Below are 27,822 nucleotides of genomic sequence, written 5' to 3'. Positions count from 1 at the left end.
CGCACGCCCAAATGCAAATTCGCTGCGTTCTTCAGCGTTTCTTTTTTTTTTTTTTTTTGTCAGAAGCGTCACATCTGTTGTGGACAACCTTGTAAATGCACGTGACCGCAGCAACCGCAGCGCGTGGCTACTCGTGGTTGCGGAGCCGTGAAGGCTACTCCCGGTTACGTTACTAGCTACGATAAAAACGTTGTCTCACATCTCGCAAGGACCGTTTGCAGCTGCAGCGACCGAAGATCTTCAACCAAGACAACCAAGAGTAATCGCGAGCCGGTAAGTATACACAAGTTTCGGTTTATGCTGCGTTTGCAATATTGGGAAGGTTGCAGTACAGTATTAGCTTTCGGTGGCAGGCACTCCTACTGTGACATCTTCTGTACATCAATGTGTCTTGTGTGGTGCGCTCACAATGAGAATGTCGGTTCCTGCAAGTAGCGACGCTCTTCATGGATTCACGACGTACACGTTGTCGGAGGTTGTAGTTTGACACCACGTGACAGGAGTGTATGTTTCATGACATCTTTTCTACGTTCTTCAGTCATGCCCACGCTTAGCACGCGCAGCAGGCTGGTTGAACCAGGCAGTGTAATAGCGCAATATCATGCTGCGCCAGCGGAATGCTTAGTGACCCTTTTTAAGGTAGCGGCATACATGGTCTGATGTGCCTATTCGTAACACCTGCTAGCTTGGTTTCGTATGTTTGGCCTCACAGGCCTCCGGAGAGCGTACTGTGTAAGCATCCGCGTCAGTTTAAAGCACGATGCATGATTTGACCCAACTCGGAATGTCATCCTCTGCAGTGCGTGAAATGTGAAAATACACGCAAGTATACCATAGTTCTCGGCTGCCGACTCGAAGGTCTTGGGTTCGATGCCGACCGCGGCGGTCGCCTTTCGGTGGAAGCGAAATGATAGAGGCAAGGTGAGGTCGTGTACTATGCGATGTCAGTGAAGTTTAAAGAACATCTGATGGTCAAAATTTTCGAGGTCCGCCCCTACAGCGTCCCTCATAATCATATTGTGGTTTTAGGTCGTAAAACCCCAGGTATTATTATCTAAAATACACACACGTAACTCTTGTCTGATGTAGTATATTCCACATTACTTTTTGCATTGTGGCCTTCAGGTCACCATAGTCTAAGGCTGTTCTACTGGTAAAATTGCCATACCATGACGGTTTCAATGCTCGTAGTGACATTCGCTTTTGTTTGCTTTTATTTTTGTGCTGACCTTACAAAGGCTAGGTCTACTTAATGTTAATGCACCTTGTGAAATGCTTTGTGTTTGGCAAGTCATTAATGCTGAACCTGCTCTTCAACTGACTCTGTTCAGGTCGATGGCATCAGGTGATCACGCTCCCTGCAAGTCCCAGCTGCGTTGTTCTGTCATTGAAAGTGACAGCCCTCGTCATCTAAGGCAGTGTAATGGCATTTCAAGTTCACAGCTTATAGCTGCTCATGCTCAGCCTAGTTGCAGCACCACTGCTGCACACGATGCTCCAGAACTTTTGTGTCATTCATCTGCAGGACACAGTTTTGCAGTCAGTACCGATACCTCGTGTAGAACTCCTGAACAGCAGAAATGGTGTCCGTCTGGTACTACACATAGCCACAGAGACAGCACGCCGTGTTCGAGGCGGACAGCAACACAGCGTTCACACTTAACCCGAAGATGCTTCACGCCACAGCCCGTTCACGACATGTCTATCTCTGAGAGCAGCTCCGATTCCTCGTATTCAGATGATCATGCCGAACTGAGGCGCAGGTGGTGTTCCCAGGAAGATCTCAGCGTTAAGAGCTCCCTGGAATCATCTGACTCGCAACTGCCGCTGGACAATTATGAAGGCACTACATGCTCTACTCCGCTGCAGCACACTCCAGTGTCTGTGTGGCAGCTTCAGTCAAGCCAACCCTCCATTTCCCCGATTTTTCTGGATTCTCCTGGACCCAGATTGCCATACTATGACCCCCATGTTCCACCGCCGCCATTGGCAATGCAGTCTCCAGGAACACAACCAAAGATGCCTTTCTACAACCCGCATATACCACCTCCGTCATTGTCAGCATCTTCTTCTTCGTCATCTCTTAGAGACAGCAGTGGAGCAGTGCTCTCATCACAGACTTCACCACGGCCATCGAGACAAGACAGCTTTGGAGCAGTGCTGTCGTCGTCACAGGCTCTACCCTTGTCATCAGCACAAGGCAGCCTTGGAGCAGTGCAGACGCCATCACAAACTTCACCTTTATCATCAACTGGAGGCACTAGTAGAACAATGCCCTCATTATTACAGACTTCACCCTTGTCATCTACTTGGGACAGCGGAGCAGCAATGGAGCCGGCTCAGGTGAAGCGTGTTACTGATGAAGAGTGGCCATTAGTCAAAAGAAGCCGTTCCGGCCCAGATGCTAGGGATGGCTTTGCACGTTTGTCAGGTACTCAGCCACTTGTCTTCAGAGGTGGCCTGCAGTGGCGTGGTCCAAGCACTTACAGGATGTACTGCATGCAGCAAGATGAGGTAAGGCATCAGTTGCGTGTCAGATTGCCAACTGTGCGACATATTTTTTGTGAATTGTATGCAGTTCACCTCTTGGTGCCATTGTCATAAGCTTCGTGACATTTAGAGTCAAGCATTACTTGACAGAATGCATGTGTCTTACAAACTGTGTTTTAGAATTATCTCATTAGCAACAAGTAATAGCCAACCTTAAATATTTGCAGAACATCGAATGTAGGGGTTAAAAGGGTTAAAAGGCAAGCTTAATCATCATCTTTGTTCGTTTATGGCCTCATTTCACTGTAACAAAGTTTTTAGGGGGAGAGAACTAACGACCAATGCCTAGCACGATTGCTAAAACTTTTGCTTAGCTGTGTATGCGTGTGCATTCTTGTGTGTGTGTGCTTGCACTAAAATTATGTTTTATACCCACCTAATTACACACACACTAACAGTAACTTGCACCATTTGCGCAGTCCTTTTGTCCTGCAACAATAATCACCTGGCTCTTGCATTCGATTTCTTGGAAAACTTACAGCTCAGCACTTTCAAGAATATTTCGCGCTAGTAGCGTGTAGGTCGCTCATTGTTTAAAAGTATGCAATGCGTACAGCAGTAACCTTAGGTAAAGCACACGAGATAGATTACTTGTTTTGGGACAGAAAGATGCACCAAGTTGTGCCCTATTTTATCAAAGTGTAATACAGGCATAGAGCACAGCTGAGCTGAAGCTTGCAGTTCTCATCTTGGTTACAGCAGCTATGTTTGCAGCAGCTACAGAGCAATGCGCAAAGATGCTTTGTTCAGATATATTTAGGTTCACGTGAAAGAAGCCCAATAGATCACAATGATTGTAGTGTAATCCACTACGATGTGTTGTGCAGTCTGTGTGTCTCACAATGGGAGGTTGTGAACCAGAGAGCACCATTGAACAATGTTTTGAGGATGCTTCCGTTAAACTTGTGAAGCCACCCCTTGGAGGCACTTCGTTTGAGCCAGATTATACTGGTATGACCTTGAGTGGCACTTGTCAGGGGAAAGTACATCCAGGGTGCACTCATGTTGCACTGAGAGTACACAGAAGCTACACCAGCATTGCACTCGACTGAGATGTTGGGAAGATAATGCACAGTGCGGTATGGAGCTCAGACAGTTTGTATTAACACTGTGCCATGAACCAATGCTGCCACTCACAGCTCAGTTGCAGTGTTACACCGAGATGGTAAGGCTGACATGCTTTGTTTAAACTGTCTGATCAGTTTGTTTATCTATTAAAGAAACGCTATAGTCATACAGCTTGAAGGGTCCCTGCAACACATTTTCAGCATTGTCATAAAATGCTGCCAATAGTAGTCGAGACCTCCGAGCATGCAGCCCGGAATTTACCAGTAATTCCCCAAGTCAGGTAGAAATCATACTACTCGTATACTACTGCCATACTACTTGCTTTGCATGTAGTATGGCACCTTGCGGCTGATTTCAGTTTTACTCACTTGCATTGTTAACCCAGTTGTAAAATTATTTACATGAAAATGTGAATGGGAGAAACATTCCGACAGTTCAGTGTACATTTTAGTGCCATATTACTGGTATATTTTGCTTGGAGAACTAAACAGCACGTTTGCAGCTGCACACTGACTCACTACGTCATGGGACGCCACGTTTACTTCGTAAAACGGGCGTGTTGAATAGGTGATGTGGTCTAAGAAATGGAAGAAAAAAAAAGGCATTTTTTTCAAAAGTGAACAATAACTGCATTTTATGGACAACTTTCCGCAACTGTTCGAGTTTCATATTGAATAGATCAGCTATTATTTCGGCAAGCCAAAATGATAAAATTGTCAGTTATTACAAGTACTATTTATTGGCATGGTAGCAGACATGCACTTTGGTTTTATTCTATAGTGCCATCAAGAAAAGTCGTTGCCAAGTGTGGCTGGCACGAATGGAAGGAGAATGCACTCAACGAATTCCTGTAACCCTGGCCGTACTAGATGTAATAAGAACTAAGTTTAAGTTTCTCACATGGTAGCGCAAGCTAACTGCATTTGTGTAGCTAACTGCATTTGCGTATGCTGTTTGCAGTGACCTGTCACTTTTAGTTAAGTAAACTATATACCAGTAAAGCTAGCATTCCAGTTATGAAAAGGATTCTTCGGTATACCTGCTTGCAGGGTGGTGACAAAGATCGGCAGGTCCTGGACATGTTCTGCTACCAGGAGGAAGACACTGCAGAAGTGGTGTTCCGACCGAAGTTCTTGACCCCCACCTCACAGCCGGCTACACCGACGCGCCCTAAACGGTCGCAACGGGAGCTCAGCCGTTGGGCGCCCCGTTCTGCTTCCACGCCCTCCTCGGAGATGGCGCTGACAACAGCTCCCAACATGCCCTTGCTCTCCAAGCAGTGGCCATATTCGGTTCCACCAAAGGTGGGCCTGGTGGACTCGCATTGCCACCTGGACTTCATATTCAGCCGAGTGGGTCACACCGGAACTTACGCCAAGTTCCGCCTCAAGCACAGGGACACCTTCCCAGACTGTTATGAGGGTTGCGTGGCCAACTTTTGCAACCCACAAACTTTCAAACTGGTATGTTTACTGTAAAACTTGTAGTTTTACCACTTTCCTATCCATGCGACAATGCTACGAAAAAAACTGGTATGTTTACTGTAAAACTTGTAGTTTTACCACTTTCCTATCTATGCGACTATGCTACAAAAAGACTACGATGGTGAACTTGACTAGGAATGGTCTCCATTAGCCCATTCCTTATAGCTTGATTCAGTCCTCTAACAAACTGATGATATTTCAGGAAAACATGGGAAAGGAAGGTAAATAATGATACCATTTGTTCACCTATGCCAGCATGCTACATAGGAAGCTTTGGGGATTCAATTAACCCAACTTTGAGCACTCTTTGATGACATACGCCAGCTTTTTTTATATGGCTAAATTTCCTCAGCTTACTATGTTTATGGTCAGCTCTGTTATACTTAATGGCTGAAGAGTTGTAATTTCACGTACCAGTCGCACGTAATTATTAGAGAAGGTTTATTATATTGCTTTTCTATGCACCTTGCGTCACTGTACTGTGGATTTAGATGAATGTGCCTTGCAGATTCTTAGTAATTTACAATGATTGATGTCACTGTAGGGGAGGGTCTCATTAAACGAAACCTGATGGAGCCAGGAAAGTCAGTTGTGCTTAATGAACGTGCCATTACTAAGAGGTGAATAGAGATGCAGAATTCAAGTTTGGAACCAATCGCATTAAGGGTGGTTGTTTCAGTTAAGCATTGATTCTAATTAAGTAATTTATGGTTACCGAGAGTCTTCTGTACTTGAATAAGTGCACATAGCTTCTTTAGTGCATGTTTGAATTTGTGCCATTTTCAAAGACTCAAGCATTTTCTTTGAGCTGATGAGGTTTTTTCATGGCCCAACATGTCTTCGTTTACAGCCAGTGAAACAGAAAGCCCTTGGTGACTTTGACATAGGCCCGTTTACTTCTGTCTATTCACGACAGAGGGATGTCTCAAATGCACTTACCGTAATATTCCAAGTGACCGCCCCCCCTACGACAACTCGAAATTACCAGCACAGTGAAGGGGAGGCAGCTTTTTAGAGTGGCACCAAATTCATTATGGGAGCGGCAAGATAGAAACAAAAACACAGTGCACATAACACATTTCCAGAAGGCCTCTGACTCTCGTTCATGGCATAGCGCATGGCAGTGACTCATAAACACAAAGGCTATACTATCAGACCCCAGGAAACACGGCTTGGAAGTGCCTTTTTTGATGAGCCCACACCAACGCAGCAGCTCTGGGCAACAGATACATGTTTTGTAGACTTTACTTTTGCTAACTGGTGTGTCTCGGGTGCCATCACAGCATTGCAAATAGAGATCTTCTAGGCCCTGTTTTTTCTCGCGACAACCTGAAAATTATCGAGAGTGTCATGCGCCCAGTTTGGGATGCAATTGTTATGCGAGAGAGCAAAGAAATCCAACTTACACGATTCGTATAATTATGAGTATGATCGCTCACATCTAGCAAGCTTACTGGCAGTTATAGAGAGCTGTCTTTGACGATGCTGTGATCCTGAGAAACGGGAAACAAAAGCACTCCACTTTTCATTCGTCACGTCCCCCTTCCACCATTCCAAAATCCTCGGGGCAGGTGTACATGTGTGAATTACTACACAAGCTTGTATCTTGCCCAGAGTCATACACGAGGGCTTCTGATAAGTGAAACAAAGTACTAGAACTCCCTCGAGTCTCAATTGCCGTGATCCTAATGTGCATGCATGGCAGCCTCGTTGAGAAAGCTGAACGCAATCAGGGTGCAGCGACTGAGTCACATGTGTGCTAGAAGATTTCGCGATGCTCGGCTTGAACTGCAGCCCTCGATTTGGAGTCACGTTAGTACGTGAAACGGGAGGATCGGTTATATCGCGACACTTCATGTCCGTGCATTTTGCCTGGAAAGGTATGCATGTGCAGTGTCCTGTTCCAGGCTCTTGAATTCGAACTTTTCGTAATGCAGCGCCACATGTGGGGAAGCCTGCTGGCAGAAGATGGTGTTTGGGGTGCATTTGGATGCCATCCGCACATGGCCAGCGAGTACAACAACGACATTGAAGATGACCTCGTCTATGCCCTTGACCATCCCAGCGTGGTAGCCCTCGGAGAGATCGGCCTCGATTACTCGTACAAGTGAGTGCAGGAGTTGTGCTCATATTCCCGGTAGAGTCGTTTTCACTTCATGACATTTGTGCCTCATAGTTAGCTTAGTCACTGCTTTGGTGCTGTGCTTTCGAGGGGAAGCTGTGGTGCTGTCTGGTGAAATCGAGGTCACGCGGGGTTCTTAGGAGGGAAGCATTTTTCGTTTTAAGGTTTGGCGCAACCGTAGGCAGTCGGCTCTCGAGGGAGCTTCGTGATACCACGGCTCGTTCCTATAGAATCAAGTTGTGAGTCAAATGTTGGTGATGCCGCATTCACATTACATTGCTGCATGTTATGTTCTTTGCTGTGAAAGAAAATCTGTGAACAGGAGTTGCGTGCTCGAGCTGATGTTTCGGCAAGTGGACAAGGCTGGAACTGATTTTCTTGGCGCTTCTGTGTATATGCCTCGTACCATCTTCGTTCTTATGTGTGCACTCAAAGCTCATTATAACAAGGTTGCATTTTACAAGAAAACAAGTTTGTTATATTGAAAAATTTATTATATAAGTTATTCCGAACACTGTATCTACTCCAAAACTGTTTTTTTATTTACTTCGTTACAACCAATATTTTGTTATTTCCGTGTTTGTTATGTCGAGGTTTGAGTTTATATGTTTCAACTCGAAAAACATCGGCTCGAGCGCACAACTTTTATTTGCAATTTTTTTTTTCATCACATGTTTCCATTTTCGCCTTACTATGCAATTTTCATGATTTTGTTGGCATTCTGTTTAATTATTCCAAATACTTGTCATGTTAATGCAGTTTCTAAGATTTGGCTGGCAGGCTCATTGTTACGTAGCGACAGTGCATACCACACCCTGTTTGCTCCATGAGCACAGCGCTTTGACTGTGCAGTGCGTATGCGTTTTGTGGCGTGCGGATGATTAGGGAAGTTGTTTGTGGATGTGTTCTTGCTGATATTGAAAGAGAGCACAAAAAAAACTATTATTGAGTGTTCACCCGTGCCACCTGTCGTAGTGGCATGCACCTAGCGCTGAAATTTTTATTGACGTGTTGTTGCCATTGCGAGTCGTGGCCCTAAAAACGGAAGGTTAGTGCGATTGCCATTAGACGCATGGTTGAGTGCACAATAAGATAACGGCAGTGGAAGGTAGGTGGGAAAAAAATAAAAGTAAAAATCACTGGCCATTATGATACTCCCCTATGTAAAATGTCCATGCAGATGTTTGTGTTCTCTCATTTGGGAATATGTCGAGGCAAAGAACTTGAGAGGAACGTGCGTACATACAGTTGGGGAGTTCTCTTCATTCTTCAATTGTTTTTCCAAGTTCTATTCTAATTATTTCCGTTTGATTGTTTTAATACAATTGTTGTTATTTTTAGTATTCTTCTTAAATAAAAAATTTACTGGTTCGGCAGTGTAAACTGTAGTTGGACACCACCTAATTTCACTATTACCATTTTTTCAAGCCTGTTTCTAACTGTAACTTGAGAACTCGTCTCCTTTACGTCCCTGTTTGTTAGTGCTCAATATGTTTTTGACTTTATTTATTGTTTATGTTGTTTTCATTTATTAAATAATTCATTTATTTATTGTGCCTATTTTTATGGCAAATGTTCCGGATGTCCAGCAAGCCTTCTCTTATTTATTGTGTGTGCATTTAATGGGTTTATCTTTTTGTATTTCAACGGCAAAGGCTTGAGATTAATCAAGCCAGAATTGGCAGAACAAGCAGAGCATTGCATAGCACAAGACACTCTAGCCAGGAGATCTTGTCTGCACCCTTTTGTTTGGGTTAGATTGGAAGAAGGTAGACGCCACTCAACTAGGGAACAAAAGCCTGAGAGCTGTGCTCCAAGAATGTTTGCATTTGCGCCGGGAAACATTTACAATGGCCTCTTCATGCTAGCAGACAGTCATTGCTGAATGATATTTTCGACCACTTGTGCATTGAGATATTTGTGGACATGGGAAGAGTTCAGGAATAGCAGCAGTACTAAATCGGGAAACGTTCAATTTAATGGCAACAGTGAGAGGCAGCAATGAAAGAGTTGTCATGTTTAACACAGCATTGTTTTAACAATGTTAGGCTTGAAGCAGGCTAAAAGCCGGCCACTGCTTGTTCGAACTTTTCCACCATAGTGCCTGCTTGAGCATGCCTTCTTTTTCTTCGTAGGTCAATTTGATGAAGCAAATGTTGCTATAGTAGATTATGTTATGCCACATTTATAGGGCCATAAAATGCTATAAACAATACTTATTTTTATCAGAATAGAAAGTTTTCAAGTCGATTTTATGTCGGAAATTGGTTGCTAATGGTGCTGAGGAGTGTCGATGGCACGGTGATGGATCGCTGCCCCACAAAACTTATCAATCAAAGGCTAAAAAGCCGCAGTTAACAATCGCCATTCAGCTAAGTAGGATCTGGTCACAGTGGCAGCTAACAAAGATGCTGCAGAACTGATGACAAAGTGTTATCAACCTTTTTCTTTATGTATCTGCGTTGCGGTGGCACGTCGAATACGGATTGGTGTGCTTTGATGGCCGAGCTGGCCGAACTCGCTGTTAGTGAAAACGTGCTGCTGGCGATGCCTGATGGCACGCCGCTTCGTCGCAGCTGCTACAGATGTGTTTATACTATGGTGCTTTCACATGAGATGTTTCACATCTGTGTGAATGAGGCCTTATAGGGCGAAGCCTCCAGCAGCACAAACGGTGTCTCTTGCTCATTCAAGCAAAATCCCATCTTTGGAATAATATCCCTCTTCATGTTAAGTCGTCTCATTCATTGCAGTCTTTTAAACATAACATGAAAAGCATACTGTTAATTGAGCCCCTTGTTAATTTGTAATAAAACATTTTCATTAATACCTCTACGTTTTCAATTCCTGCTTTTTCGTATTCTTGTAGTTTTGTATAATGTTGTTCTGGTAAATTAACTTTTTCGATTTGACTATTTATTGTTCTGTTTTGAATGCACTTTTAATTTTTTTTTTTCGCACTTGTAGCTTTTGCTGCTGTTACTTACCTTTTATGTACCCCATTAACGATAGGAGGTCCCCCTGACAGTTTCTTACTTTGGGACCTCCTGACGCTGTATATATTATGTGAGCTCATTTTTTTTTTTTGTACTCATGTACTCAGCAATGAATAAACTTGAACTAAACTTGAACTAAACTTGAACAAGCTACCACCTGCAAAACCAGTGTAAGGCCTGAATGATGCCCCATTTTTGCAGGAACCAGTGTGACCACAATGTACAGAAGGCTGTATTCCGGAAGCAGCTGAAGCTTGCCTTGAATCGTAAGCTGCCCCTGGTGATCCACTCACGGGACTCGACTCAAGACACCATCGACATCCTCAAGGAGGTGGGCTTCCTGCAATTTCCGCCCCGCCGCGGTGGTCTAGTGGCTAAGGTACTCGGCTGCTGACCCGCAGGTCGCGGGTTCAATTCCCGGCTGCGGCGGCTGCATTTCCGATGGAGGCGGAAATGTTGTAGGCCCGTGTACTCAGATTTGGGTGCACGTTAAAGAACCCCAGGTGGTCAAAATTTCCGGAGCCCTCCACTACGGCGTCTCTCATAATCAAATGGTGGTTTTGGGACGTTAAACCCCACAAATCAATCAAATCCTGCAATCTCCGAACAATTTCTTTTTTTTTAGTATGATTGCCTTTTTTTTTTTTCAAATTGTACCTTTATGATCTATCCCCTCTCAATTTATTTGTATTGACTTCAACCCGTCATACCTCCCGGTGGTACAGGTCTCCCCTTCTTTCTCTTACTTTCTTTTGCTCACTGGGGGACAAAACTAGCCGTCTTTAGTGCTTTTTGTGTCAAGTCTGGCCCATCTACATATTTTTCTTCCATGTATGCCAGTTAGTAGACAATTGAAAACTGCATGAATTAAAAAAAGACTACAGAAAAGAAGGCACAAAACAACTATTGCTCTCTATTGGTTTTGTGCCTTCTTTCATGTTGTATGGTCCTTTTCTTCATTCCGTGCAGTATAGGGTCACTTAGTAGATTGTACCAACTATCCCCTCGAGATGCTCTAATAATGCAAATTACAAGTCTTGCCGATATAAGAATTTCCCTTTGCTCGCAAGCAAGTAGTGATCGTCTTATCATAAACTGGCTCATCAGAAACCGTGAACAAGGGTTGGCTCGAGGTGACGTTACGACACACTGACTTGTCTTCCTTAAGACTAAAACAGAACTGATTTCTTCATTGCTAGTGTGTCTTTGCTTCGTGCCCTTTCCTCCGTTCTAACAAAGGAGGGAGAGGGGCAATACCTGACACGCCCCTTCTTTGTTAGGATGGAGGAGAGGGTAGGAAGCGTAGACACGCTAGCGCTGAACAAGTCAGTTCTGTTCTAGCCTTGAGGAAGACAAGTCTGTATGTCGTAACATTAGCTCGACCCAACCGCCGTGGTGGTCTAGTGGCTAAGGTACTTGACCGCTGACCCGCAGGTCGCGGGATCGAATCCCAGCTGCGGCGACTGCATTTCCGATGGAGGCGAAAATATTGTAGGCCCGTGTGCTCAGATTTGGGTGCACGTTAAAGAACCCTAGGTGGTCGAAATCTCCGGAGCCCTCCACTACGGCGTCTCTCATAATCATATTGCCACCTAGAGTTGTGAGCCTGCAAGCCCTAGCCAGCCGAAAAGGGAAAAGAGAACGAAGAAGAAGTGTGTGTTAGCGCTTCGTTTGAAGATGCACGCTCGTGTCTTTCTGCCCCACTGTTCCTGTCTTGTCTCTACGGCTCTTGGTGCGTGACAAACTGGTGGACTTGCTGGGTAATCTATGGATCGTACCCCTCGACATAGCAGAAACTCAAGCGTCGTACCGGTGGTCACTCCTGTGCACTGCGCCAGCAGAAGAATCCGAGGGCAATCTACTGAGTTTGGACTGCTCGCAAACAACATAGCAGCTCCAACCAGCCCTACCGACACCAACCCCATCGGTACGGACGGCACAACGCCGCTCCATTGCTCCTTACTCACACCGCAAACACCAAATCCCTTTCATGGCACTGCACTTGAGGATGTCGAAGATTGGCTTGTTCATTACGAAGTACTGTCATTGCCTATGCCTACCCAGTAACCGATGTGACTGAGTCCGCTTCCGAGGCAACCGATAATGCCGAAGCACCTCTCCGATGCATCGACATAAATCCAACGCTTTCTGACGAAAACAAACGAAGGCTTAACAACCTGTTGATAGAATTCCACGCTTGTTCTGCACGTTCATCGAGAATCCATCAGGCATCGATTACCAAACACCGTATTATTACCTACGGGCGACGCGCACCCTATACGGCAACAGCCTTGCCGCGTTTCACCAACCGAATGACGTGCGATTCAAAAGCAAGTGAAGGAAATGCTTAAAAACAGTGTAATACAGCCATCAAGCAGCCCATGGTCATCGCCAGTGGTCCTTGTAAAGAAGAAGGATGGTACACTTCGCTTTTGTGTCGATTATAGGAAGCTGAATAACGTCACAAAGAAAGACGTGTACCCGTTGCCTCGAGTGGACGATTCCCTTGACAGGCTTAGGCGAGCAAAGTACTTTTCCTCAATCGACCTCAAAAGTAGTTATTGGCAAATTGAAGTCGATGGACGTGACCGCGAAAAAACAGCTTTTGTAACTCCTGACCGTCTGTGTGAATTCCGAGTGCTCCCATTAGGCCTCTGTTTCGCTCCGGCCACATTCCAACGAATGATGGATACCATTCTCGCTGACCTCAAATTTAAAAGTTGCCTCGTCTATCTAGATGATGTCGTTGTCTTTTAAGAAACGTTTGACGAGCACCTTCGTCGCCTTCGGAGTGTTCTTGAAGCTATACGATCCGCTGACCTTATTCTCAAGCCTGAGAAGTGTCATTTTGGCTACAAAGAACTGAAGTTCCTGGGTCACGTTGTGAGCACTGCAGGCGTTCGGCCTGATCCCGAGAAGACTGCCGCTGTGGCCGCTTTTCCAGCTCCGACAGACAAGAAAAGTCTTCGACGATTCCTCGGGCTCTGCTCATACTATCGCCGCTTTATTGAAAACTTCTCTAAGATTGCGGAGCCTCTCATCAGACTTACGCGTGTTGACACCACATTTCTGTGGACTGACGAACAAGCGATTGCCTTTGCAGAACTGCAACATCGATTGTCTTCCCCTCCTGTACTTGGTCATTTCGATGAGGACGCTGACACAGAGGTGCGCAGTGACGCAAGCAACATTGGTCTCGGAGCTATCTTGGTGCAAACACAAGATGGGACCGAACGTGTGATTGCCTATGCGAGCTGCACTCTATCACATGCCGAGACCAACTATTCAAGGTCAGAGAAGGAATGTCTCGCGATAACATGGGCGATTACAAAGTTCAAGCCTTATCTCTATGGCCGCCCATTTAAAGTTGTGACTGATCACCACGCTTTATGTTGGTTGGCTAACCTCCGAGACCCCTCTGGGGGATTAGCACGATGGAGTGTGCGACTTCAGGAGTTTGATGTAACCGTCGTATACAAGTTGGGTAGATGGCATGAAGACACTGACTCACTATCACAAGCACCTCTGGAATCCGACCATACAGCTGTAGAAGATGACAGTGCCTTCTTGGGGACTCTCAGTGGGGCGGACCTCCTCAGTAAGCAACGAGCGGACCGCGAGTTAAAGCCCATCATCGGTCATTTAGAAGGCAGCACTGCGTCTGTTCCTCGTTCACTTTCTGTAACTTTGACGTTGCCGTCATTTTGCTTACGACACGGCATATTATACAAGAAAAACACCGGTGTTGGCCGCAGATCTTATCTTCTAGTCGTTCCTCAAGACCTTGGTGATGACATCCTATTAGCCTGCCACAATGAGCTGACATCCGGCCATCTGGGATACTCACGGACGCTCGACCGGGTACGACAGCTATATTTCTGGCCAAAACTCGCAGCTTGCGTTAAACGCTACGTGAAAGGATGCCGCGGATGTCAGCGTCGCAAGTCACCACCTGTAAAGCCTGCAGGCCTCTTACAACCCATTGACCCACCACGTACGCCATTTGACCAAGTTGGAATTGACCTCCTTGGATCCCTTCCTTTGTCTCACTCTGGAAACAAGTGGATCATCATCGCGACTGATTACTTGACGCATTACTCCGAAACGAAGCCACCGCCACGCAGTACAGCATCTGAAGTCGCCTAGTTTTTCATGCACCACATAGTGCTTCGTCATGGCGCCCCGTCATTCATCATCACTGACTGAGGGACAGCGTTTACGGCAAAACTGCTGGACGACATCTTCAAACTCAGTTACATGAACCACCGTAAGACAACCGCATACCACCGCGAGAGTAACAGCTTGACAGAAAGGCTAAACAAAACGCTGGCGGACATGATTTCTATGAATGTGGATGTGCAGCATAAAATGTGGGACGAGATCCTGCCGTACGTAACGTTTGCGTACAACACCGCAACCCAGGAAACGACAAGGTTCGTACCCTTCCGCCTCGTTTACCGTCGAGATGTGCAAACCATGCTATACACCATGATTCCTTGTGACATCGACCAGCATGAGCTGCTAACTCCTGACGTCGAGGATTACATTCAGCGTGCAGAGGAAGCACGTCAACTAGCTCACGTACACATAAGATCGCAGCAATGTGAAGACGCCCGAAGGTAAATTATCTGCCATCGACAAGTCACCTATCAACCTGGCGACCAAATGTGGGTTCGGACTCCTGTTAGACGGCGAGGTCTCAGCGAGAAACTCCTGAGCAAGTACTTCAGACCTTACAAAGTATTACGGCGATAGAACGAGGTCAACTATGAAGTTATTTCAGACGGAGGCTCGGCAACGACCCAGTGCCACTCACCACGAACAGAGATTGTGCATGTCGTCCGCCTAAAACCTTATTTTACGCGGTGTTGCGACCGGGGTTTTCAGGCACCGGAGGTCCAGGATAAAGTTGTCGAGGCAGGAGGAAGAGAGACATGAAGAGGGTTTATTTACATTATGTACATAGTGAGCTCTCGTACATGACGAGCTCTTTCTTACATAACGAGCTTTCGAATCTGCCGTTCCTCTACATGGCGCTCTTTTGAATGAGCCGGGTGGCTCATTATAAAGTGTATGTTCTCCCCAAATCCCTAGATCAGGGAACACGTGCAGAGGTTACCGTCCAATCACAGATCACACAACTGGCGAGAGGGACGAGCATGCACGGCCCACGTGAACGTCCAATATTGAGCCGTGATCACTGCAATCCAAGGTGGCGCCAGCGGGGCTCTTCCTCGTTGTGTGTGTGCCGCTGGTCGAGGGGTCCCAAACTCCTGACAGCATACATCAAAGGGTTCGCCGAACCGCTCGCCTGATTAGCGGACAGATTTGCAACGGCCGCGGCAGTCGCTTCCAAGGAAGATGCTGTAGTTGTCCTCTCTCAAACGGCTTACGGCCTCGTGGTGACACGACGTCTCACCCACCGGCTAGGAGGGACGATGCCTGGCGGTCATAGGCAGCCGGCGGGTCGGCTACTTGTTTGAAGATCCAAAGAGCGCCGCTCCCTCGTCAGCTCAAGTGCCAGTCACAACAGCTCGTCCGCCTGCGGGAGATTCGACCTTAGGGTGACCATCTGCACAGGTTGCCCGAAGTGTCGTATTGTGGTGCTGTCTTCCAGGCCACTGCCGATGACGCCCAGCCAAAGACTCTTTCCCGCTCGTTCCTTGTGGCTATCTTCTGGGAAAAGCATTCATACACACCTCCACAGGCACGGGAGAGGGCCCTGCCCGCACTGAGACACATCGAGTCCAACAAATTCTCCAAAACAACGTTCCTTAAGTAGTATCACAACACAGAGCAGCAATAGGAAGGTTTGTCCGAACTTTCGCCAAAAGTCCAATCCTGATTTGAGAATTATCTTCCCATTATACTGCTTTCAAGAAAATTACTGCCAAATTAGGTGTTCCCCGTGGCATACCTGTGTGCTAGAGTGAGCAATCCGCTGTACCTACCAGGCCTCATACTCATAAAATAAAGCCTTTTGCTTCACGCTATCTTTTAGTTCCCAAAATTTTGTGCCACCAAAGCTAGTCGTCAGTTTCCCCAGAGCTGACGAAGAGACAACTGTTTTGCTGCACCTGCATCAGGAACATCTACATCCGCGAATGCACATCACAGTGCTCTTGTCTAGATGAACTACTACTTGACTTTCCCTTGCGGTTACTACTCTCACAAAGCATACACCTAAACTCACGAAATAGCTTTTCGTCCACACCAGACACATGCAAACAAAACATTAAATTAACAAAAAAAACTTTCGCATGAACCCTGAAAAAACTAATAATATCTTTGCGCTTTGTCGTACTTAGTTCGTAACGTCGCCCCTGCTCATTTACACGTATCTACCATGATGCAGGCTCCTAGGCGTGTCGCTTATGCAATCGCACAACGCTTACCTTAGAGAAACGTACAACGCCCAAGAAATGAACAAAAGCGAAAATGGGTTACCTAAACAATATGTAGTAGTCGACATACTTAAAGAACACATTCTAAAACCCAAAACAAACTGAAATCGTCAAAAGCAGTCTTCAAAACAAAACAAATCTATTAGTGACCATCCTCAAAAGCCTACCGCTGTCTACTCCTTTTTGAGACGAACGCTTGGTGTCGCGTCCTTTGGGGCTTTCTTGGCGAACGGGAAATGGAACAATGGCAAAACCCATTCGCTTCGCTTCGGACTCCCGCAAAGCTTCTTGCTGGCAACTAGAGCTCTTACTCTCGCTCAGTTGCTATTAGCAAGCCACGGACCTCGCACTTCCGCGGCCCATCAAACGTGCCGTCAACAGAGCGACGAAAGGCTGACCGTCCCCTTCCTTCTGTTTTTTAACCAAACGTGCTTTTTCTTTTCGTTTTGTCCGGCGGCTCTGACGCATACAAACCAACTCCGGTGCCGACGACAAACGCCTCATTCTGTAAACTGCCCTCGAATGTTTGCCAACTTTCCTCAAGCCTGCTGTGTTCTTTGTCATATTCTTTGCTTTACGACGCGGCTTCCGTCTACGCTTTTTTTTAAGGGGCATCTCTTAAGCCCTGCGACTCGCTATAATGCGTATCGCTATTCTTCCAATAAATATATGTACAACGCATATAGGCTACCGAAACCATAGAGCGCCAACGAAAGCAAAGTTCTAACTAGTTATGTACAAAATCACTAAAGTAAACAAACAATTCATTACTTTGAACAGTCCTGCGTCAACATTTTTGATAAACTAACAGCTGTTCTCAACAACTTTGAGTCGAAGTCGTGGTGGTCGCGCCCAAAACGATCTTCTCGGCAAGCGGGGTGTACAACACACGTATAAGTGAATCGCCTTGCTACCTAACCCCGCGACGTTCCTTGAAGCAGACTTTCCGTCATCCCTTTCTGCTACTTCGCGAAACCCACCAACCTCTGTGTTCCGCACCCCGTCCAATGCGCCGTGAAAACAACGGAAGGGTCCCTTTCTCTCTGACCACTTATGCACCCAATGCGCTTCTCTTTTTCCTTGCTCCTCGGCCGCTCGGACGCTTGCGATACGGCAACTTTCTCGCGATGAACGCCCCGCCGCGGTGGTCTAGTGGCTAAGGCACTGGGCTGCTGACCCGCAGGGCGCGGGTCCGAATTCCGGCTGCGGCGGCTGCATTTCCGATGGAGGCGGAAATGTTGTAGGCCCGTGTGCTCAGATTTGGGGGCACGTTAAAGAACCCCAGGTGGTCTAAATTTCCGGAGCCCTCCACTACGGCGTCTCTCATAATCATATAGTGGTTTTGGGACGTTAAACCCCACATATCAATCAACTTTCTCGCGATTTCTCTCTGCCATTTGAACACATTCCTCAAACGCATCGCGATTTTCGCCTGCCTGTTTTGAGGGCGCTTTCTCCATTTTGCACGCTTCTTGGTGCCGTATACGGAGCCTTTCGTCCACCTGTGATGCTCATTAGCACCCACATGCTTGTTAGATTTTTCGTGCACACTGCCCTGATAATTGCCTAGCAATTTATTATGCAAATACTGCCGCGTGCGATGCGCTTTTCTTTTCCGGCGGCTCGGACGCATAGGATACAGACCCGTCAGAGATGACAACAGCACTTTTCTCACGATCTCACTCCGCCGTATGAAGCCCTTACTCAAAGGCGTTGTGCTCATCGCAAGCTTTGCCTTACTGTTGCCCTTCGGACGCTTTCTCCCCTGTGCACGCTTCTTTGCGCGGGCTTGGGAGCCTTTCGTCCCACTCTGACGTTCTTCATCATCGATATGCTCCTCTCCTGTCTCGCGGGCACAGTCCTGATGATCGCCTATCAGTTCATCGTTAGACCGCGGCTGCGTAGATTGCGCTTTTCTTTTCCTTACTCTCCGGCCGCTCAGACGCATGCGATTCAAGCCAGCCAGAGAAGACAACGAGCCTTTTCTCGCGAATCCGCCACGCCGTTTGAAGGTCCTCGTCAAACGCACCGCGCTGATAACGAGCCTTGTCGCGCTTCCATATTTCGGACGCTTTCTCCGTTTGGAACACTCCTTGGTGCCAACTTTGGAGCCTTTCGTCCGCCTCTGATGCTCATCGATATCATCTATAGGGCTGCAAGGTTCAATTCTCGTGGAGCACTCTGTTAATCTCAATTCCATTTCCACAACCACGGAACCCTCACACCCTGCTTCGACCGCGAGCTCTTTTTCTTCTGAACTAGTTCGAATCTCAACCATGTCCTTATGGGCCCTAGCCTTCTCTTCGGCCTTAAACAGCACTGCCACTACATCGCACCGTTCGTGCGCTACATCTACGGATGTCTGGCCTCTTTGCTGCAATGCCACCCCTTTGCGATGCATCCTTTCTATCTCCTCATTCAATTCCTGCATATTCCTCCTATGTTTTTTATTTCTTCGCTCGATTTCCTCTTTGTCCCGATTGCGCTTCTCTTCCTCTTCCTGATCTAATAAATGCATATTCACGAAGTGCTCAATTTCTGCCTTTTCAATTTTGCTTTCAAGAATTATTTCACGGAGTTGAGATTCAAGCATATCTTAGAAGTGTGACAGCTTAAGCTAGTTGGTATGGCATGATGATAGTTATAGCACGAAAACAAAACGACGACACAGCGACACGATGTCCTTCGTGCCCTTCGTGTCTCCGTGTCGTCGTTATGTTTTCGCGCTATAACTATCATCAAGCATATCATCACTAAAATTTAGGTCGAGTTCCCAACACAGGTTTAGCAAGTTATCTCTCGTTAATCTCATGAGGTCCATGACTACTGCTTTGCTTTGGCTCAGCTGTGACGAAACACAAACCCACCAGCGTTTCAATTTTGGGTCTGTAGAAATTTAAGCCTGGCAAATCCCACAGCGGAGACCACAAGCTTAAGCACACAAGTAGCACTACACACCAACCTCCCTTTTGAACCTGTTTCCTGTTTCTTTCTCAATCTACTGGCTTTTACAACATCTCAAGTTTTCCCCGCAACATACCCTTACATATTTCACAGAATTTAACACTTGATTCAAATGAATTATCTAAGTCTTCCTGCTTAATTTACTTGCTCAGATAACTGTCCAGTGCTGCTTTGTGCCGAGATAGCAACCACAGTGGCCAGGCAGTTGTAGGTGATATCTATCCCTTAATGAATCTAGGCTAAAAGACTCGATATATCTCAAGCACAAAGCCAGGCACTCACCCCATTACTTGCGGTCGCGGTGCGCTGCTTCGATCTCGATGAATTCCAGGGCTTTCAGCTGACCTCTGGTCCAGGTCATTCACCATCCCGGAGTCGTATCCCAACGCTGCCAACTACTGGTGTTTGCAGGCACCGGAGGTACGGGATGAAGTTGTCGAGGCAGGAGGAAGAGACTTGAAGAGGGTTTATTTACATTATGTACATAGTGAGCTCTCGTACATTACGAGCTCTTTCTTACATGGCGAGCTTTCGAATCTGCCGTTCCTCTACATGGCGCTGGAGTCTTAAACTCCCGACAGCATCCATCAAAGGGTCCGCGGAACCGCTCGCCTGATTAGCGGGCCGATTTGCGGCGGCCGCGGCGGTCGCTTCCAAGGAAGATGCTGTAGTTGTTGTCCTCTTTCTAACGACTTACGGCCTCATGGCGACACGACGTCTCACCCACCAGCTAGGAAGGACGATGCCTGGCAGTCATAGGCAGCCGGCCAGTCGGCTACTTATTTGAAGATCCAAAGAGCGCCGCTCCCTCGTCAGCTCGGGTGCCAGTCACAACAGCGGTGATACTCGCCTTATTGTGCCCGGGCAGCAAACCTTTTCTTTTTTTTTTACGTTATCCATAAGGTCTTGAACGAACTTTGAACTGTGTTGATGTTTTTTTTTTTTTTTCAGTATGACCAACCACAGACATCTTTTTTTTTTTTGCACCTGCATATGCCTTGTGCACTATAAGTATCGTTTCTCCCTCTTTTTTCACCTTATGGGCCTTGCTGTCCCCTTGTGTAGGAGCATCGAGTCGATGCTCTAATGGGAGGCGGAATAATGCCACCTAGAGTTGTGAGCCGGCAAGCCCTAGCCAGGCGAAAAGGGCAAAGAGAATGAAGAAAAAGTGTGTGTTAGCGCTTTAGAAGATACGCGCTCGTGTCTTTCTGCCTCGCTGTTCCTGTCTTGTCTCTACGGCTCTTGGTGCGTGACAGTATGGTGGTTTTGGGACGTTTAACCCCACATATCAATCAATCATCATAAGCTTACATCTTTTCCATCCAATCTTTTTTCGGACATCAACTGGCTTGTAGCATAGTGCAGAAAGAAGACGGGGGCAAAAAATGAATGACAAACAGAAACATAAGTGGACCGCATCGCTATCTTCAACGGACACACTTTTAAGGGTTGAAACCCCTGCTAAAACATCTATGGCTACTCCGGGGTGTGAACAGCAAATATTTGTTACCCGCTGAACAGAAAAAAAAAAAAAGAAAAAGAAAAGAAAAGAAAATCTGTCATCGTACAGAGCCCAATGCCTGTGTTCATTCAATGCTGTTGCGAAAAATGAAATTAAAATACAAACTGTACCTTACGCAGTGATGTGCAATAATTTCAGCTGTATGTTTAGCACATTTTCAAAGCATTTATAGCTAAAACCCAATATCATGTCACCTTTTGTCTTCATCTCTTACTGTACCATTCTGCAAGCCAGTGTACAGTGAACAAACAAGCCCAAACTGGTACCGTTATCATTCTATTGTTTCTATGCGAGTGTTAACCTACTGAAAACGCTGAAACCTTGTTATACTGAAGTTCTAGGTGGCAGTGGCTTTTCCTTAAATGATAGTTACACCCACCAGAGCCTTTCGCACAAGTCTACAGTTGGTAGTAAAAGTAGGGGAAAAAAGAAACCTTTCGAACAAGTGTACTGACAGAAAGCAAATGTAATGTTGTAACCAAGCTATAGCCTTCATCGTCACTTTCGGCTTTTCTTGGAGGCGTATGTTTCGGTTTTAATTGTGGGTCAACCTACAGTTGTATGAACACAGTACGAGACATTGACAATTTGGGACTTGTGTTGCGCACTGTGCCTTTAAGTCATTGACTCTCAAAGGGTCAAGCCATTCTCGCGTTCTCCCTCAGCTGGTGCCAAGGGACTACCTGATTCACCGTCACTGCTTCACGGGGGGCTGGCCTGAGGCGCAGGAGTGGCTTGGAGCATTCCCGAACCTGTGCTTGGGCATCACACCGCTGATATGCTTTGAGAGGACGAGTCATCTCGCCGAGGTCGGCCGCAAGATTCCTCTTGACCGGCTGCTGCTCGAGACCGATGCACCATACTTCCTTCCAAAAGAGGTAAGTGCATCATTGTTTTTCAATTGGCTTATCTCAAACAGGAGGTCTCAAACACTCAACCTGGCCCATATGCATGGAGCAAGAGCATTCAGGAGGCACAACTTCGCTCCACGAGGCTACCAGGTAACGTCACTTTGCTGGAGAGCCACTTCATGCTGGCGGCGTCTGGTTGCAGAAGAGGGCATTGCCGCCAGTCCGGTTTCTCAGGAAACCGATCGCATGCATTGCTTGCGTTTTGCTGCAGAACACGCACGAACACACAATCAAAACATTAATGTGCCCGCTAAAGAGAATGCACAGGCGAGTGCACTGGCTGCGCGTGGTCGGTAGTGTTTTCTTCTTTTTGCAGTTGCCGCATTCTATTGCAAGGCACCGCCATTTGAAATGCCTCCATCGGAGCTTGTTATTTTTGCATTTTATGCGATGTTATCTGGACGCCTGCAGACACCCGTACAACGATAGTTGCACCTCCTAAATATTTCTTCCTTCATTCCCGCACGTGACTGTCTTTATTCTATAGTTTATTTCATTAAGGATGTTTATGAGCTGTGCAGGTGTGACTGGTGTCAAGCATTTTTTTCATGAGACAAACAAGGCACTACAGTGTATACCACTTATAACGTAACCATCTATAGTGCAGACCGCTTACTATGCAGTCTTTTTCTACTCCCGTTTACCCTCCCATAGAACCCCATGTATACGCATACCACTTATTGTGCAGTCCCCCAAGATGAAAGGCTGATTTTAATGCAGTTGACGGAAATTGTTCGTGACAAATGCGGCAGCATGACGAGGTCGTTACGGAGGAAGAGGTGTGAATGAACGAAGGGCGGAGGGAAGAAAAAAAAAATGTAAGAAAGACCGCGGGACACTGCTGGGCTCGACGAGTAAGAGAGGAGGACGGTTGCCTCGGTGGCCGATAAGACTTCGCACCGGCGCCGACGCGGCTGCAGCTTACTACGTCCCTAGCGTAACTTCGGCCGCGCGCCGCTCAACGTGGCACGTGTGATCCTATACTTATCAACTGTATGCACTTAACAGTTTCCTGTCGGGAAAGACATCGACGTTATCGAGCTTGCAAAAAATATCGTGTTTGCTTCCTTGTCCATAAATTGAAAACCTTTTATGGTTTTATGATGCGAGCTTTCACTTTTGCTGCCAGTGCGCTGTTGTACGTAAGCTTGGCGAACTTTGCGAACTTCGTATCATGCGCGCTGTTCTTGGTGCACTGCTAGTGCGATCTTTTTGACGCCGAATCTTCATGTTTTGGACAAACTTTCTGCGACAGCATACGAAACGGCAAGCTAGAGCTAATCGGCGTTGGTTGCTTTTCAATCAGTAGCAGTCGCGTGAATCTAAGTTGCGGTTTGGTACCAAATCGACGAAACTCTTTGCAGTGGCCGCTTTTGACAGGAACGATACATATTGTTAATGAAGATGAGAGCGGCACCTGTAACGCTCCAAGAGTGGTACGCAATTTTATTGCGATGTCTTAAATCGGCTGTGTGCCCATGAAATCGAATGGTTGGCATCTTTCAATGCGTCAAATTCTGAACATGATTCGACATAGTTTCTGTGTAATGCGCATAATTGAGGTGGTCTAGTAGCTGGCGAATTTCCGCGATGGTGCTTTCATTTGTTAGACCCCCCCCCCCCCCACCCCTTCGTGTTCATTTCATTGGCAGCGCGTGTCTTTGGACGTTAAGTTCTTTTAACATTCAGAATTTTAAGTGTTAGCAAGCACGCATCTCACGTTTCGATTTTCGGACACGTGAAGCTGCATGTTCAACACGTTTTGCACAAGTGCGGCCCTTGAAAAAAATTGTTTTGGTTATAGTACAGATATTCGCGACTCTTGCAACTTGCGTTATAAGTGGTTTATACGGTATTATCAATTATAGGTAGAGTATCTCGGTAAATAGAACACGCCTGAAATGGAGTAATGAAACCTCAACATTCTCTTGAGAATGGAATTGCCACTTAAAAGCAACTACTGCCTCTAATTTTGTTGGACTTGCATCCGGGTATTGCTCGATATAAATTTGAAGCTGGATATAAATTTGTATTAGATAGGTGCCAATCTAGGAGCATGAAAATCCGAGAGACCGCAGTAGGGGAGAGGGGGGGTTCATATAGGGAATTACCAAATTTTGATTGAAATCAGAATAGGGTAGCAATGTTTATTTTGAGCTGCTTTATTCTTTCATCCCGAAAAACGACGTAATACTTTGCCACATTTGGGTAGATTTGCACGACCCAGTGTGATTGCTTCCATACACAGCGATTGCGAAAGCACAGCATTTCAGAGCCTCCGTCATTGTGTTTTCGGCATCTAGAGCCATTTCTCCTACAAAGGCACGTCCGCACCTGTGCCGCTTCGCGTACTCGCCCCTCGGGAACATTCTCTGAAGCAAGGATGCTACGTGATCACTAACACAAGTTTTGTTGCACAAGAAATTCTATGTATAGGCATTCTGCGCAAATCGCATTGTCTTCATAGCTCTTCTAAAGAAACTTTTGATATTGCCCTACCCTTCCGCAGAATGATTATAGTTCTGATGCTTCTGCGAAGCGATTTGCACCTTCACGTCGGCCTTGCTGCCCTGCAAAACTTTTACATCACAGGCGCACGTGGTACAGAATCCATAATTGCCACCCTTCTGCGAAGTCCCAAAGCAGGAAACACTTGCAAGTACTGCTCCTTCTTAGCTTTTGACAACGCCATCGACCTTCCAACTGAACTTGGGGAAACACGCAATCCCCCCCCCCCCCCCCAGCTACGTAGTAAATGCAGCTGAATGATGCTTCGGGTGGCGCAGTCCTAGTGTACAAAATGCGGGGGCTAAGACAGATGCAAAAGTGCATTATTTTTTTTTTCCCTCACCTTTTTTTGGTACGGTGGTGAGCACATGTTGCGGCTGGCAGGGCCCAGGTGCGCCCTACTAAAGTGTTTAGAATATACTTTGTGTTAATCTATGTATGGTATATGGTTAGATTGGTAGTGTGTGGCAAGTGCTCTTTGGCAGCACTGCAACTGTAATAGCAGAAAGGCTGACATACACACGTTATTAAAAAAAAAAAAAGCCTTTCCTATGGCGGCCACTTTTGGAAGATTCCGAGATGGCATTCGTGCAATCGAGAGATTAGCTCAAAATTCGGAAGTCTCCCGGACCATTCAGGAGAGTTGGTAGTTGTGGTAATATGTACTATTGCACTTCACAATATTGTCAATACACATTAATGTGATAGCATTAAAGAGTTCGTTTCGCTGAAATTTTGGTGTTGGTGTGGGTGCTGTTAGTTATGAGCGATAAATCGTCTTGTCCATGACCAAAAGATGCAAATAAAGTTTTAAAGAATAAAAATTTCTGAGTCCGAGTGAGAATTGATCACAGGCCGTTTGCGTGGATAGCAGGTGTTCTACCACACAGCCACTCGTCTGCTTGGAAATACCATGAGAATAGCTTGCATGCTTTACAAATACAAGTGTCCTATATACAGGCTGCACAATACAACATGTAATATCCATAGCAATATTGTGTGGTACAATCGTACATTACCATTAGGCATCAGAATGTGTGATCATAACAACTTAGTGGTTCAAAGCTGGCCACCCATTTCAAAAGGCATGGACATTACTGGCCGGATTCCTTTAAAGGGCCTCTAAACCACCTCCGATATTTTCCAAACACTTCCAAGTAAGCAAGGGCATTGTGTGCAGAATGTTGTCTCGGTCAACTATTTTACACGTGGCAGTGCTACGAGCTGCTGGCGCACCACGAATTTCAAGAAACGATCCCTCCTTTTTACTGGGCTTTTGCGTGACACGCCGTACGAATATCTCTGATGCGCCGTTCAAATATGCTGTGATTGGTCGAGCAAGAGGAGCCTATGACTTCCGGCTAGTCTACAAGCAGCTGTCCGTGCTGCTTGTTGTTGTTCGTTGTGTTGCCTACGTGCGTGTGTACGGGTGCATCATGTTGGCGATCTTTTGAAGTTGTGCGTGCAACGCAGGGTACTTACCGGCGTGATTCATATAAGCACAGGCCAGCACGGCAGCCGCGGTTCGCCACAAGTACGCAGTTGATGGAGTCCACGTAGTAGACGGCAGCCAGAAGTAGATGGTGTTTCAAGCAGCGCGTCAGTGAGATAGTGATACAAAACAGCCGGTGATACAAAACAGGAGGGGTGCTCGGCGAGAGGGCAATCCGGCTTTGGGAGAGGATACCATGGAGTGTAACGCAGGAGAGAGCGAAAGGAGTGATCGTCGCGGTTTCGATAATCAAACGTGTCTAACTCCGATATTACAGCACTTTTTCAAAAAATTTTCGAGGCTCCGTGTTCGCTGTACACTCGTGCACAATTTCCCCACCACAATTGAATTTCGACCTTTTAGTGATTTAGGAGCCTTTAAGATTACGGAGCAGGTGCATAGCAAGTTCGGGGACATTTCGCGTGCCCAATTGCTCGTGGTTTAAAGCGTGCTACCAGTTACACAGAATGCAGCCATATATGAAAGCTTCACTGGCACGAGTCGCTTTCAGCTTTATCGATTACATTGTTGTAATCCTCTAAATTTAACTTGAGTAACATCATTCAATAAAAAGCATACACTCAGTGGTTGAAGTATATATTAGTGACAGGATATCGCTATCACGTTAGACTATTATATGTGAAGCTCAAGGGTTTCCCCAAGTTTTTATTGCTCCATAGCCTAGATGATAAAAATGCCCTTGACGATGTTGCAATGGTTTGTGTTCACTCTTTAGCTGCATAGCAATCAATCTGTTCATGAACAGTTTCCTCTGGCTGCCAGAACTACTATGTGTAACTCCAATAAATGAATAGACTCGTATAAGTCGAATAACTACAGTCTTTAACTCATTTAGTGGACTTGGAAGGGTATGCATGAGGTTTAACACATTATATGAAGAGCCTTCATTACATCCAGCATTCATTGTAAGCTTGTCTTTTCATAACCTTTGATTGAAAAGAATGCAATTTAGCCTGGTAATACAATTTATTTCTGTGTGCTATATTGGGTTATAGCCGTAAATGCCTTGCAAATGTTAGGCATCGAGGTGAAATTATAAATTGCAGTGGGTCATTTAACGTCGCTTGTAACATCATCGAGTGGGCACAAGTATTGGGTGCCCATCATTGGGCATCATTTGGTAACAGTACTTTTTTCGTGCTTCGCAGGAGACGAAAAATCTTCGTGTTTCACATCCCGGAATGGCCATACACGTTGCAGCGCGGGTTTCAATGCTTCAAAAGGCTTCCATCGAAGACGTGCTCACTGCGGCCCGTAATAACACGAAGCGCATTTACGGCATATAATGTCAATGGCTCCGCGTCACGCTCGCATATCGTGTAGCATTTTTCTTAAATTTTTATGTTCCAAAGCTGAGAAAACTGTGATAGCTACATTCACAAAGGACCTGCTCATCTTAAAACATCTGTTATCGTTTTTTCATGCGACATTTGTGCTATAAATCAAAGAATTAAACTATGGAGGCACATGCCTGCCTTGTTAATAGCTATCTTGCCTCAATTTCAATTATCATGACGTTGCAAGGTCTTCAAGCTTATCGTTTTGTGTTGTGTTCTGCAACATCTGTTTATAGTCAGCGGAAATGGTAGCTCTTACGAAATCATAGCTAAAAATCAATATGGTGTGAGCATTAAGTGCAAATCGATGCAGAAAGTGTAATGCGCTTAGGCGAAATGTGTTAGATTTTCTGTAGTGTTGAGCCTATAAAATGTGCTAAAAGCATACGAGTGTGTCTTTGTGTGTTTGTGTTGGCATGACATGCTAAAAACCCGTAAGGAAA

The 27,822-nt window shown here is 46.0% G+C and overlaps 1 protein-coding gene across 1 annotated transcript; it reads left to right on the top strand.

The window, feature by feature from the left end:
• The first annotated feature begins 63 nt into the window (after positions 1-63).
• LOC119174572 (uncharacterized) lies at positions 64-27,766 on the top strand. The gene is made up of 7 exons (XM_037425548.2): positions 64-273; positions 1,332-2,514; positions 4,668-5,081; positions 7,040-7,209; positions 10,422-10,551; positions 21,776-21,988; positions 27,191-27,766. Exons 2-7 carry the CDS (start codon positions 1,336-1,338, stop codon positions 27,326-27,328), a joined length of 2,244 nt encoding a protein of 747 aa, XP_037281445.2. The 5' UTR covers positions 64-273; positions 1,332-1,335; the 3' UTR covers positions 27,329-27,766.
• The last annotated feature ends 56 nt before the right edge of the window (positions 27,767-27,822 follow it).

The sequence above is a fragment of the Rhipicephalus microplus genome, chromosome 5, assembly GCF_043290135.1.
Source record: "Rhipicephalus microplus isolate Deutch F79 chromosome 5, USDA_Rmic, whole genome shotgun sequence".
Classification (NCBI taxonomy): domain Eukaryota; kingdom Metazoa; phylum Arthropoda; class Arachnida; order Ixodida; family Ixodidae; genus Rhipicephalus; species Rhipicephalus microplus.
The sequence above is the reverse complement of the archived record's forward strand: the minus strand, read 5'-3'. Positions and strand labels throughout refer to the sequence as shown.

Excerpts from the sequence above, each read along its gene's own strand:
- LOC119174572 (XM_037425548.2), top strand. The coding sequence starts at position 1,336 with ATGGCATCAGGTGATCACGCTCCCTGCAAGTCCCAGCTGCGTTGTTCT. Across the intron at positions 2,515-4,667 it reads ACTGCATGCAGCAAGATGAG|GGTGGTGACAAAGATCGGCA; the intron begins GTAAGGCATCAG and ends ACCTGCTTGCAG. Across the intron at positions 7,210-10,421 it reads GGCCTCGATTACTCGTACAA|GAACCAGTGTGACCACAATG; the intron begins GTGAGTGCAGGA and ends CCATTTTTGCAG.